Genomic DNA, 11495 nt, shown 5'->3' on the forward strand with positions numbered 1-11495 from the left:
TAGGGCTGGGCTGATCAAAGTGGAAAGGTGTTCTTTGGTCTGACGAGTCCACATTTAAAATTATATTTCGAAACAGAGGACGTGGTGTCCTCCAGAATAAAGAGGAAAATAACCTTTCGGATTGTTATAGGCGCAAAGTTCAAAAGCCAGCATCTGTGATGGTATGGGGGTGTATTAGTGCCCAAGGCATGGGTAACTTACACATTTGTGAAGGTACCAATAATGCTGAAAGGTCCATACAGGTTTTGGATTAACATATGTTCCAAAGACATGCACCTGGGGATAGGTTGATTGGCAACACTAAATTGGCCCTAGTGTGTGAATGTGAGTGTGAATGTTGTCTGTGTATCTGTGTTGGCCCTGCGATGAGGTGGCGACTTGTCCAGGGTGTACCCCGCCTTCCGCCCGATTGTAGCTGAGATAGGCGCCAGCGCCCCCCGCGACCCCGAAAGGGAATAAGCGGTAGAAAATGGATGGATGGATGTTGTGATCCAAGCAACGTTATCATGGACGTCCCTGCTTATTTCAGCAAAACAATGCCAAGCCACGTGTTACAACAGCGTGGCTTCGTAAAAAAAGAGTGCGGGTACTTTCCTGGCCCGCCTGCAGTCCAGACCTGTCTCCCATCGAAAATGTGTTGCACATTATGAAGCGTAAAATACGACAGCGGAGACCCCGGATTGTTGAACGCCTGAAGCTCTACATAAAACAAGAATGGGAAAGAATTCCACTTTCAAAGCTTCAACAATTAGTTTCCTCAGTTCCCAAACGTTTATTGAGTGTTGTTAAATGAAAAGGTGATGTAACACAGTGTAACATGTCCTTTCCCAACTACTTTGGCACGTGTTGCAGCCATGAAATTCTAAGTTATTTATTATTTGCAAAAAATGAAAATTTAAGTTGATGAGTTTGAACATCAAATATCTCGTCTTTGTAGTGCATTCAATTGAATATGGGTTGAAACGGATTTGCAAATCATTGTATTCCGTTTATATTTACATCCAACACAATTTCCCAACTCATATGGAAACGGGGTTTGTACAAAAAGCCCAAATTATAGTGTATTTTATGTCACGAGATCTGTGTCTATTAATGAGTTAACAGAAAGGAGGAGGTGGGAGGGGCCAGATGCTTTTATAGAAATGAAACTAAACATATTTATTTGCACTAAGACAACAGAGCGGAAACAGTGAAGTAAAGGAGAAGGTAAGGCCCATAGATTACTATACAAAAAGTTGTTTAAACAGTTAAGTCGCCCTCATGCTTCACTAATTCAAAGGCAATTATGACTTGCTATTGTTGTTAAGGGAGTTTGAAAGGAATTTGTCGTTTGCAACTAATAACAAAGTTGAGTCAACTTCTTTGCCGTGGGTTATATTTTCAAGGTCATTGTTCTTTCGGGTATTTTTTAATATTATTTTTTTTATTATTCTATATTTCTTTTTTTATTTTGTTTACCTGTATCTCACCGTTTTTTTAAGGGGCGCCGGAAGTTGGCTGACCCGTCAGCGATCCTGTTCTGTCTCTCTACAGTGTTTGTCTGATCTTGAATGGGATTGTGCTAAAAATATTAATTTCCCCTCAGGGATTAATATTGCATTTCTGATTCTGATTCTGATTCTGATAAATGTGATTTTTTTTTTGCAGGCATGGCCACAGCCAGCAGTTTTCTGACCGAAGACCAGTTCTTGTGCTCCATCTGCCTGGACGTGTTTACCGAGCCCATTTCGACGCCATGTGGCCACAATTTTTGCCAGGCGTGTATACGACAGCACTGGAAGGACAAGGAGCAGTGTCAGTGCCCCTTGTGCAACAAAAAGTTTGCCAAAAACCTAAAACTGAATGTCAACACCGGCTTCAAGGAGATAGTGGATAACTTTAAGGCCCATCAAGCCGCACCAGTCAAACTGGACGAGGTGCCATGTGACCATTGTCTGGGCACCAAATTCAAAGCTCTAAAGACCTGTTTGGTGTGTTTGTCATCCTACTGTGGCGTTCACCTGGGGCCTCACCACAGAGATGCCACCTTGATAAGTCACAAGCTAACACACCCAGTGAAGAATCTCTCAAACAAGTTATGCAAGAAACATAACAAAATGTGTGACTCCTTCTGCAGGGATGACTTGGTTCATGTCTGTGAGCGTTGCGTGGAACATCGCGGACACCATACCGTGTCTTTGGAGGATGAGTACAAGCAGCAGAAGACTGTGCTGCAGAGAAAAATGTCCCACATGGAGGAAATGATACATCAGCGAGAGAGGAAGGTCCAGGAGATTAAGGAATATGTGGCAATCAGACAGATGGATAAGGACGAAGTTACACCAAAATGCTTCAAAACCTTTTCTCTCTTCGTCGCTTCTATCGAGGTGCAGCTGGTTAAGTTGAGTCAGGCCATTGAAGACAAGCACAAAGCAGCCGAGCGACAAGCTGAAATGTTGATCAAAGAGCTGAAAGAAGAAATAGATCAACTGCACACGACCAGCAACAAACTGGAGCGCCTCTCACACATCGAAGATCACCTCGAGCTCATTGACAAAGTTCGGTCCTTGCCGTCTTCCACTCCACACACCAAGAACTGGTCCGAGGTCAGCATCAGTAGTCAGCACGGCGTGGCCAGATTGGCAGCTGCCCTAAATCACCTGGAGGATACCATGGACAAAAAAATGCAACAAGCTGCTGAAACCTTCAGGACATGTTGTGGAAAGCTTCTTCAGGAAGAACCCCAGGAGAACCCAGCAGAGCAAATCACTGAACTGTCGAGTGTCCCAGAAGGTCACAGATTGGAAGTAATCCGTCAGCAGTATGCAGTGGACATTACCTATAATCCTTACTCTGAAAGTGACATTCTGTTGTATTCAGACGATCTCAAACAAGTGAAGACATTTGATCTTTTGTGGCACCCAGGTACACAGAAAAAAAGGAGCAGCTATGCCTTTGTGCTAGGAAATAAGGGCTTTTTAAAAGGAAGATTCTACTTTGAAGTCAAGGCCACAATGAAGACCGGCTGGGACATAGGGGTTGCCAGGCAGTCTATAAACCAGAATCGCAAAATCACTGATAAATTCTGGATCAACACCTGGGTCCTCAGATTGAGAAACAGCAAACATCTGAAGGCTCTACACGCAAGTCCTGTCCGACTGCCTTTCATAGAAAAACCTGAGCGAGTCGGGGTGTTTGTAGATTACGAGGTGGGACTGGTGTCCTTCTACGATGTGGACAATTTAACTCTCATCTACTCTTTCACCGGCTGTGATTTTAATGAAATAATTTACCCATACTTCAGCCCCTACCCGAAAGATGACGGCTTAAATGCGGCGCCACTGGTACTCACACGTTCCTTGCCTGCTCCATACAGGAGACAAAATCCACCCATCATGAATTCACAGCGGCAACATGACAATGACTTTTGTAAACAATTATTTTTAATCGTTGTTATATTGGTAATCCCATACTTTTGGTATTTAATAACTGGCAGTCAAGAGTAGGATTGGCCATCGTTGGCAACCTAGTTTTATATTCCCATTCTCTCAGAATCGTCAACATTTTGAATACTGATTCCTATTTTCGATGCTCAGCTAACTTTATGTACATGCACCGTTTGGCCTTGGTCCTCTATGTCAGTAATCTTTCGTCGCGGCATATAAATTGCAATTCTTAAGTTTTATTGTCAATGGTAGACTGAAACACAAAGCTAAACATGTTACCCACAAAGGAAAAGCCAGCAGGAGGAGTCATGCTAAATGTTAAACTGGCCGCTAAACCATCTTGTCACTAAGTTTAAGAAGGGTGAATGGATGCGTGTTACAGCAGAAAAGTAAGTTTATACAGTATTATCAGGAAATGATCTAGTAGATTAATAGGAGTCTAGAGAGACTGGATAATATAACAAAAACTGCTCAATTGCTGACAAATATTAATTCATAAACATATAGTTGTGATACCAAGGGTGGTATAAATATATGGTGCAGTACTATAGTGCAGTGGTTCTCAAATGGGGGTACTTGAAAATATGCCAAGGGGTACGTGAGATTTTTTTTTAAATATTTTAAAAATAGCAACAATTCAAAAATCCTTTATAAATATATTTATTGAATAATATTTCAACAAAATATGAATGTAAGTTCATAAACTGTGAAAAAAAAATACAACAATGCAGCTAGATTTTTTTGTGGACATGTTCCATAATTATTGATGTTAAAGATTTTTTTTTGTGAAGAAATCTTTAGAATTAAGTTCATGGATCCAGATCACAATCCCCAAAGAGGGCACTTTAAGTTGATGATTACTTCTATGTGTAGAAATCGTTATTTATAATTCAATCACTTGTTTACTTTTCAAGTAGTTTTTAGTTATTGTTATATCTTTTTTTCCAATTAGTTCAAGAAAGACCACTACACATGAGATATATTATACAATTTAATAAATCAGAAACTGATGACATAGTGCTGTGTTTTACTTCTTTATCTCTTATTTTCAACCAAAAATGCTTTGCTCTCATTAGGGGGTACTTGAATTTAAAAAATGTTCACAGGGGGTACATCACTGAAAAAAGGTTGAGAACCACTGCTATAGTGATCAGATCGATATACATCCTTTTCAGTAATCTGTTTTATTTTTTATTTTTTAAATCTTGGTTAATGTTTACAAACTCCAGAAATAATCACCTTGAAGGCAAAAACCAAATGAAAGAAATGAGTAATAGATACTCATTTTTGCTTTTGTTTATTATGCACTACTGACTTTGCCTTGAATCAAACAATTGTATGTAATTAAAGAACATTTTTAATTGAGATTGAGACTTTTATGAATAGATTGCACAGTACAGTACATATTCCGTACAATTGACCACTAAATGGTAACACCTGAATACGTTTTTCAACTTGTTTTAGTCAGGGTCCACGTTAATCAATTTGTGGTAAAATAAATAAGGGACAGGTTTAAAATTTTTATTGAACAAAAAAGATTATGGTTGATAAACTGATATTGTTGCATTACCATAACTCAGGCTGTGTTTCTGTTTTTGCTCACGTTCTCTCTCTCCCAAGGAGCTCAGGGCACTCCTGGAACCAATTAAGCATGTACCTACTAAAGCAATGTGTTCCTAATGGTTGCTGTTGTAGTTTTGCTCTAGTTGTCCACAGTCACGTCTTTATGTGATAAAGTTTTTAAATAGTAAGTAAAAATGTGTCATTCCTAAAACTGGTCATTGAAAACAGCAATAACACAAATGATGCTCAATGCAGATGTGACTGACACTATATGTATTTGCACCACTAGAGGGCAGTCTACTCACACTGTAGGTGCGGCCACAGTCAGATTGAGAGAGTATGGCCAATTTGGTTTCAGCAGCTCTTAGATGGTTGGTTAAAAGCTTACTGAAACCCACTACTACCCACCACGCAGTCTGATAGTTTATATATCAATGATGAAATATTAACATTGCAACACATGCCAATAAGGCCTTTTTAGTTTACTAAATTACAATTTTAAATTTCCCGGGAGTTTCGTCTTGAAAACGTCATGTAATCATGACATATATGCAAGACGTCACGGGTTTTTAGGAAGTATGAGCGCTGCGCACACACAGCTAAAAGTCGTCTGCTCTAACGGCATAATTACACAGTATTTTGGAGACCTGTGTTGCTGAATCCTTTGCAATTTGTTCAATTAATATTGGAGAAGTCACACTAGAAAAACGGAGTTGGGAAGCTTTAGCCTTTAGCCACACAAACACAAGGTGATTCCTTGTTTAAAATTCACGGAGGTGAAACTTTACTATGGATCACAGCGAACATGGATCCCGACCGAATGTCAACCAGCAGGTTTCGGTGAGAAAATTGTGGTAAAAAGTCGCTTCTTACCGGAGAAAAGCTGAGCTTGTGCCGTCCATAAAGCTGCCGTCAACCCCCCTTGAGACACCGGCGTCAAGACACCTGTGGAGACACACCTCTGACAATCAGGTACTATTTAACTCACTAGAACACTAGCAACACAATAAAAAGATAAGGGATTTCCCAGAATTATCCTAGTAAATGTGTCTAAAAACATCGGAATCCGTCCCAATGCAATCACGTTTTTTTTTTTTTGCTTGTCTTTTTTCTTTTCTTTTTTTTTCTAGTCCGTCGCTATCAATATCCTCAAACACGAATCTTTCATCCTCGCTCAAATTAATGGTGAAATTGTCGTTTTCTCGGTCCAAATAGCACTTTTTGTTCAAGGCTCCCATTAAAATCAATGTGAATATATGAGGAGCCATCAACATGAGACGTCATCGTCTGCGACTTCCGGTAGAGGCAGGGCTTTTCTCTTAGCACCGAAAGTTGCGAACTTTATCGTGGATGTTCTCTACCAAATCTTTTCAGCAAAAATATGGCAATATCGCGAAATGATCAAGTATGACACATAGAATGGACCTGCTATCCCCGTTTAAATAAGAAAATCTCATTTCAGTAGGCCTTTAAAAGGCATTTACATGACTGCAGAGTGCCATGTTTGTTTCCAACTTTGAGCTCGCCACAGCTGGAGCTATGCGTACACTGCACTTCCTCATTTGACGTCTTTATGAATTGAAGAGGGGTTCTTTTGCCTTGTCGACACGCATGTACAGACTGTTTTTTTGTTATAATGTTTTATTGATTCTCATGATTACAAACATACAAGCATATCAGCAGTCAATTAATTATGGATTGTACATGACTATATATATATATATATATATATATATATATATATATATATATATATATATATATATATACACACACACACACACACACACACACACACACACACACACACACACACATATCTATATATATATATATATATATATATATATAGATAGATAAAGATATATACATATATATAGATATATATACAAACCCCGTTTACATATGAGTTGGGAAATTGTATTAGATGTAAATATAAACGGAACACAATGATTTGCAAATCATTTTCAACTCTAATTCAGTTGAATGCACTACAAAGACAACATATTTGATGTTCAAACTAATAAACTTAATTTTTTTTGCAAATAATAATTAATAATAATAATTCTTGGCTGCAACATGTGCCAAAGTAGTTGGGAAAGGGCATCTTCACCACTGTGTTACATCACCTTTTCTTTTACACTCAATAAATGTTTGGAAACTGAGGAAACTAATTGTTGAAGCTTTGAAAGTGGAATTCTTTCCCATTGTTGTTTTATGTAGAGCTTCAGTCATTTAACAGTCTGGGGTCTCCGCTGTTGTATTTTACGCTTCATAATGCACCACACATTTTGATGGGAGACAGGTCTGGACTGCAGGCGGGCCAGGAAAGTACCCGCACTCTTTTACTATGAAGCCACGCTGTTGTAACACGTGGCTTGGCATTTTATTGCTGAAATAAGCAGGGTAATGTTGCTTGGATGACAACATATGTTACTCCGAAACCTGTATGGACCATTCAGCATTAATGGTGCCTTCACAGATGTGTAAGTTACCCATGCCTTGGGCACTAATACAGCCCCATACCATCACAGATGCTGGCTTTTGAACTTTGCGCCTATAACAATCCGGATGGTTATTTTCCTCTTTGTTCCGGAGGACACCATGTTCACAGTTTCCAAATAAAATTTGAAATGTGTACTCGTCAGACCACAGAACCCTTTTCCACTTTGCATCAGTCCATCTTAGATTAGCTCGGGCCCAGCGAAGCTGGCGTGTTGTTGTAAATGGGTTTGGCTTTGCATAGTGGAGTTTTAACTTGCACTTACAGATGTAGCGACCAACTGTAGTTACTGACAGTGGTTTTATGAAGTGTTCTTGAGCCCATGTGGTGATATCCTTTACACACTGATGTCGGTTTTTGATGCAGTACCGTCTGAGGGATCAAAGGTCCGTAATATCATCGCTTACGTGCAGTGATTTCGCCAGATTCTCTGAACCTTGAGGATATTACGGAAAGTAGATGGTAAAATCCCTAAATTCCTTGCAATAGCTCGTTGAGAAATGTTGTTCTAAAACTGTTCGACAATTGGCTTACAAAGTGGTGACCCTCGCCCATCCTGGTTTGTGAATTACTGAGCATTTCATGGAAGCTGCTTTTATACCCATCATGGCACCCAACTGTTTCCAATTAGCCTGCACACCTGTGGGATGTTCCAAATAAGTGTTTGATGAGCATTCCTCGACTTTATTAGTATTTATTGCCACCTTTCCCAACTTCTTTGTCATGTGTTGCTGGCATCAAATTTTTAAGTTAATAATTATTTGCAAAAAAAATAAAAAATGTTTATCAGTTTGAATATCAAATCTGTTGTCTTTGTAGCATATTCAACTGAATATGGGTTGAAAATGATTTGCAAATCATTGTATTCTGTTTATATTTACATCTAACACAATTTCCCAAATCATATGGAAATGGGGTGTGATTTGTGTATATATGGGGTGTTATTCGTGTTTATATATATATATATATATATATGTATATATATATATATATAATCCCACCAACCCGTCTTCCTATGAGGAAGCAGTGCCTGGGGAATCTGTGGTGGACTCTCCTATTTCTGGGGCTGAGGTTGCTGAGGTAGTTAAAAAGCTCCTCGGTGGCAAGGCCCCAGGGGTGGATGAGATCCGCCCGGAGTTCCTTAAGGCTCTGGATGCTGTGGGGCTTTCTTGGTTGACAAGACTCTGCAGCATCGCGTGGACAACGGGGGCAGTACCTCTGGATTGGCAGACCGGGGTGGTGGTTCCTCTCTTTAAGAAGGGGGACCGGAGGGTGTGTTCCAACTATCGTGGGATCACACTCCTCAGCCTTCCCGGTAAGGTTTATTCAGGTGTACTGGAGAGGAGGCTACGCGGGATAGTCGAACTTTGGATTCAGGAGGAACAGTGTGGTTTTCGTCCTGGTCGTGGAACTGTGGACCAGCTCTATACTCTCGGCAGGGTCCTTGAGGGTGCATGGGAGTTTGCCCAACCAGTCTACATGTGCTTTGTGGACTTGGAGAAGGCATTTGACCGTGTCCCTCGGGAAGTCCTGTGGGGAGTGTTCAGAGAGTATGGGGTAACGGACCGTCTTATTGTGGCGGTCCGCTCCCTGTACTATCAGTGTCAGAGCTTGGTCCGCATTGCCGGCAGTAAGTCTTACACGTTTCCAGTGAGGGTTGGACTCCGCCAAGGCTGTCCTTTGTCACCGATTCTGTTCATAACTTTTATGGACAGAATTTCTAGGCGCAGTCAAGGCGTTGAGGGGTTCCGGTTTGGTGACCGCAGGATTAGGTCTCTGCTTTTTGCAGATGATGAGGTCCTGATGGCTTCATTAGACCGGGATCTTCAGCTCTCACTGGATCGGTTTGCAGCCGAGTGTGAAGCGACCAGAATGAGAATCAGCACCTCCAAATCCGAGTCCATGGTTCTCGTCCGGAAAAGGGTGGAGTGCCATCTCCGGGTTGGGGAGGAGACCCTGCCCCAAGTGGAGGAGTTCAAGTACCTAGGAGTCTGGTTCACGAATGAAGGAAGAGTGGATCGTGAGATCGACAGGCGGATCGGTGCGGCGTCTTCAGTAATGTGAACGTTGTACCGATCCGTTGTGGTGAAGAAGGAGCTGAGCCGGAAGGCAAAGCTCTCAATTTACCGGTCGAGCTACGTTCCCATCCTCACCTATGGTCATGAGCTTTGGGTCATGACCGAAAGGATAAGATCACGGGTACAAGCGGCCGAAATGAGTTTCCTCCGCCGTGTGGCGGGGCTCTCCCTTAGAGATAGGGTGAGAAGCTCTGCCATCCGGAGGGAACTCAAAGTAAAGCCGCTGCTCCTTCACATCGAGAGGAGCCAGATGAGGTGGTTCGGGCACCCGGTCAGGATGCCACCCGAACGCCTCCCTAGGGAGGTGTTTAGGGCACGTCCAACCGGGAGGAGGCCACGGGGAAGACCCAGGACACGTTGGGAAGACTATGTCTCCCGGCTGGCCTGGGAACGCCTCGGGATCCCCCGGGAAGAGCTTGTTTCCCTGCTTAGGCTGTTGCCCCCGTGACCCGGCCTCGGATAAGCGGAAGAAGATGGATGGATGGATGAATATATATATATATATATATATATATATATATATATATATATATATATATATATATATATATATATAAGTAATAACCTGTGATTAATTATCCATCCATCCATTTTCTACCGCCAGTTTAGTGTTGCCAATCAACCTATCCCCAGGTGCATGTCTTTGGAGGTGGGAGGAAGCCGGAGTACCCAGAGGGAACCCACGCAGTCACAGGGAGGACATGCAAACTCCACACAGAAAGATCCCGGGCTCGGGAATTGAATGATTAATCCAAATTCAAAGGTGTAATTCATTTGATTTAAAACAATTAACTATTTGACAGTATGTATTACACCCTATACATTTTACCTTCACTTTGCCTGCTTTCTCTGCCTCCTGTAATCACGAATAACACTACCATGACACCAAAATGAACATCAAATTTTTTCCCTATTTCATCATGCCTTTTGTGCATTTTTTGCATTTGTGCAGTTTTTGTTTAAGTGTAATTTTAATTCTACAACTTTGCTTAGTTCAGTTAGAAACATGACACGTGGTCACGTGAGGGGCACTTTGGACACCACTGGTTTTAAAGTTTTTGGTCAAGTTTTAGTATGCGACATGACAACTCATTTGTATTGCAAATGTTGATCCAAAGTGTCGTGCAAAGGAAATGGTCAGTCATCACCTTTAAGCTCAATGACTTTAGATTTCTTTGCTGTACATACAAACAGAAGCCAGTCTATGCTGCTTTGTGTCTGCAAACAAAGATGCTACTAGTGAGGCCAAATAGTAAATATAACTGTGAGCAGATGTGTTGACAGTTTCCCTGCTGACTCAGTCAAAAGCTTTATTAATGAGCTGTTTTTTCCAAGAGTGCTGCTTTAAGCAGCTCCCTAAAGGGCCGGCAGGGTTTTCCACTGTGACCCCACCACTAAGGTTCAGGGGTAAAAGGTCAACATGTTACCACCCACCACCAGTGAGGCTTAACATGGTCATACACAGTATGAAAACATAAATATCACAAATATTAGTTGTTGTTTTTTTTTTACCGTTTTTTCACTACATAAAAAGTCGAGTACAATCAAGCAATATGTTTGCAAAGAGATCAAGCAACATTTGCTTTGTTCAGCGTGCAAAAAAGGAGGTGAGAGTTGTGGCAGGACAACTTGTGGCTGCTTCACCAACCATGACAGGACCTGATTCTGTGAGACTCTAAAGAGGGTCACTAAGAGGATCCATTTTGAAGACATACAAATGGTGGGCTGAGGAAGTTCCCGGAAAGAATCTTTGCAGGAGTGCATGTAGGCGTGTCAGAGAAGGCTGGGAAAGTGCATTATACTCCAGGGGCATTACTTTGAATAGGAACATTGGTATATGGCCCCTTAAAGGCATAAAACGGCTGTAAATCCGACATGATGAATGTCATATTTGTGTGATTGCTTTCAAATAAAAATCTGAGTGTC

General features: G+C 41.3%; 1 protein-coding gene across 1 annotated transcript; it reads left to right on the forward strand.

The window, feature by feature from the left end:
• Window positions 1-1150: 1150 nt before the first annotated feature.
• On the forward strand, window positions 1151-5000 carry LOC133562193 (E3 ubiquitin-protein ligase TRIM39-like). Its single transcript, XM_061916151.1, has 2 exons — window positions 1151-1206; window positions 1648-5000. Exon 2 carries the CDS (start codon window positions 1650-1652, stop codon window positions 3483-3485), a length of 1836 nt encoding a protein of 611 aa, XP_061772135.1. The 5' UTR covers window positions 1151-1206; window positions 1648-1649; the 3' UTR covers window positions 3486-5000.
• The last annotated feature ends 6495 nt before the right edge of the window (window positions 5001-11495 follow it).

Source organism: Nerophis ophidion, linkage group LG11 (genome assembly GCF_033978795.1).
Source record: "Nerophis ophidion isolate RoL-2023_Sa linkage group LG11, RoL_Noph_v1.0, whole genome shotgun sequence".
NCBI lineage: Eukaryota > Metazoa > Chordata > Actinopteri > Syngnathiformes > Syngnathidae > Nerophis > Nerophis ophidion.

What these genes read in the sequence shown, in the direction of transcription:
- LOC133562193 (XM_061916151.1), top strand. Translation starts at nt 1,650, where the DNA reads ATGGCCACAGCCAGCAGTTTTCTGACCGAAGACCAGTTCTTGTGCTCC.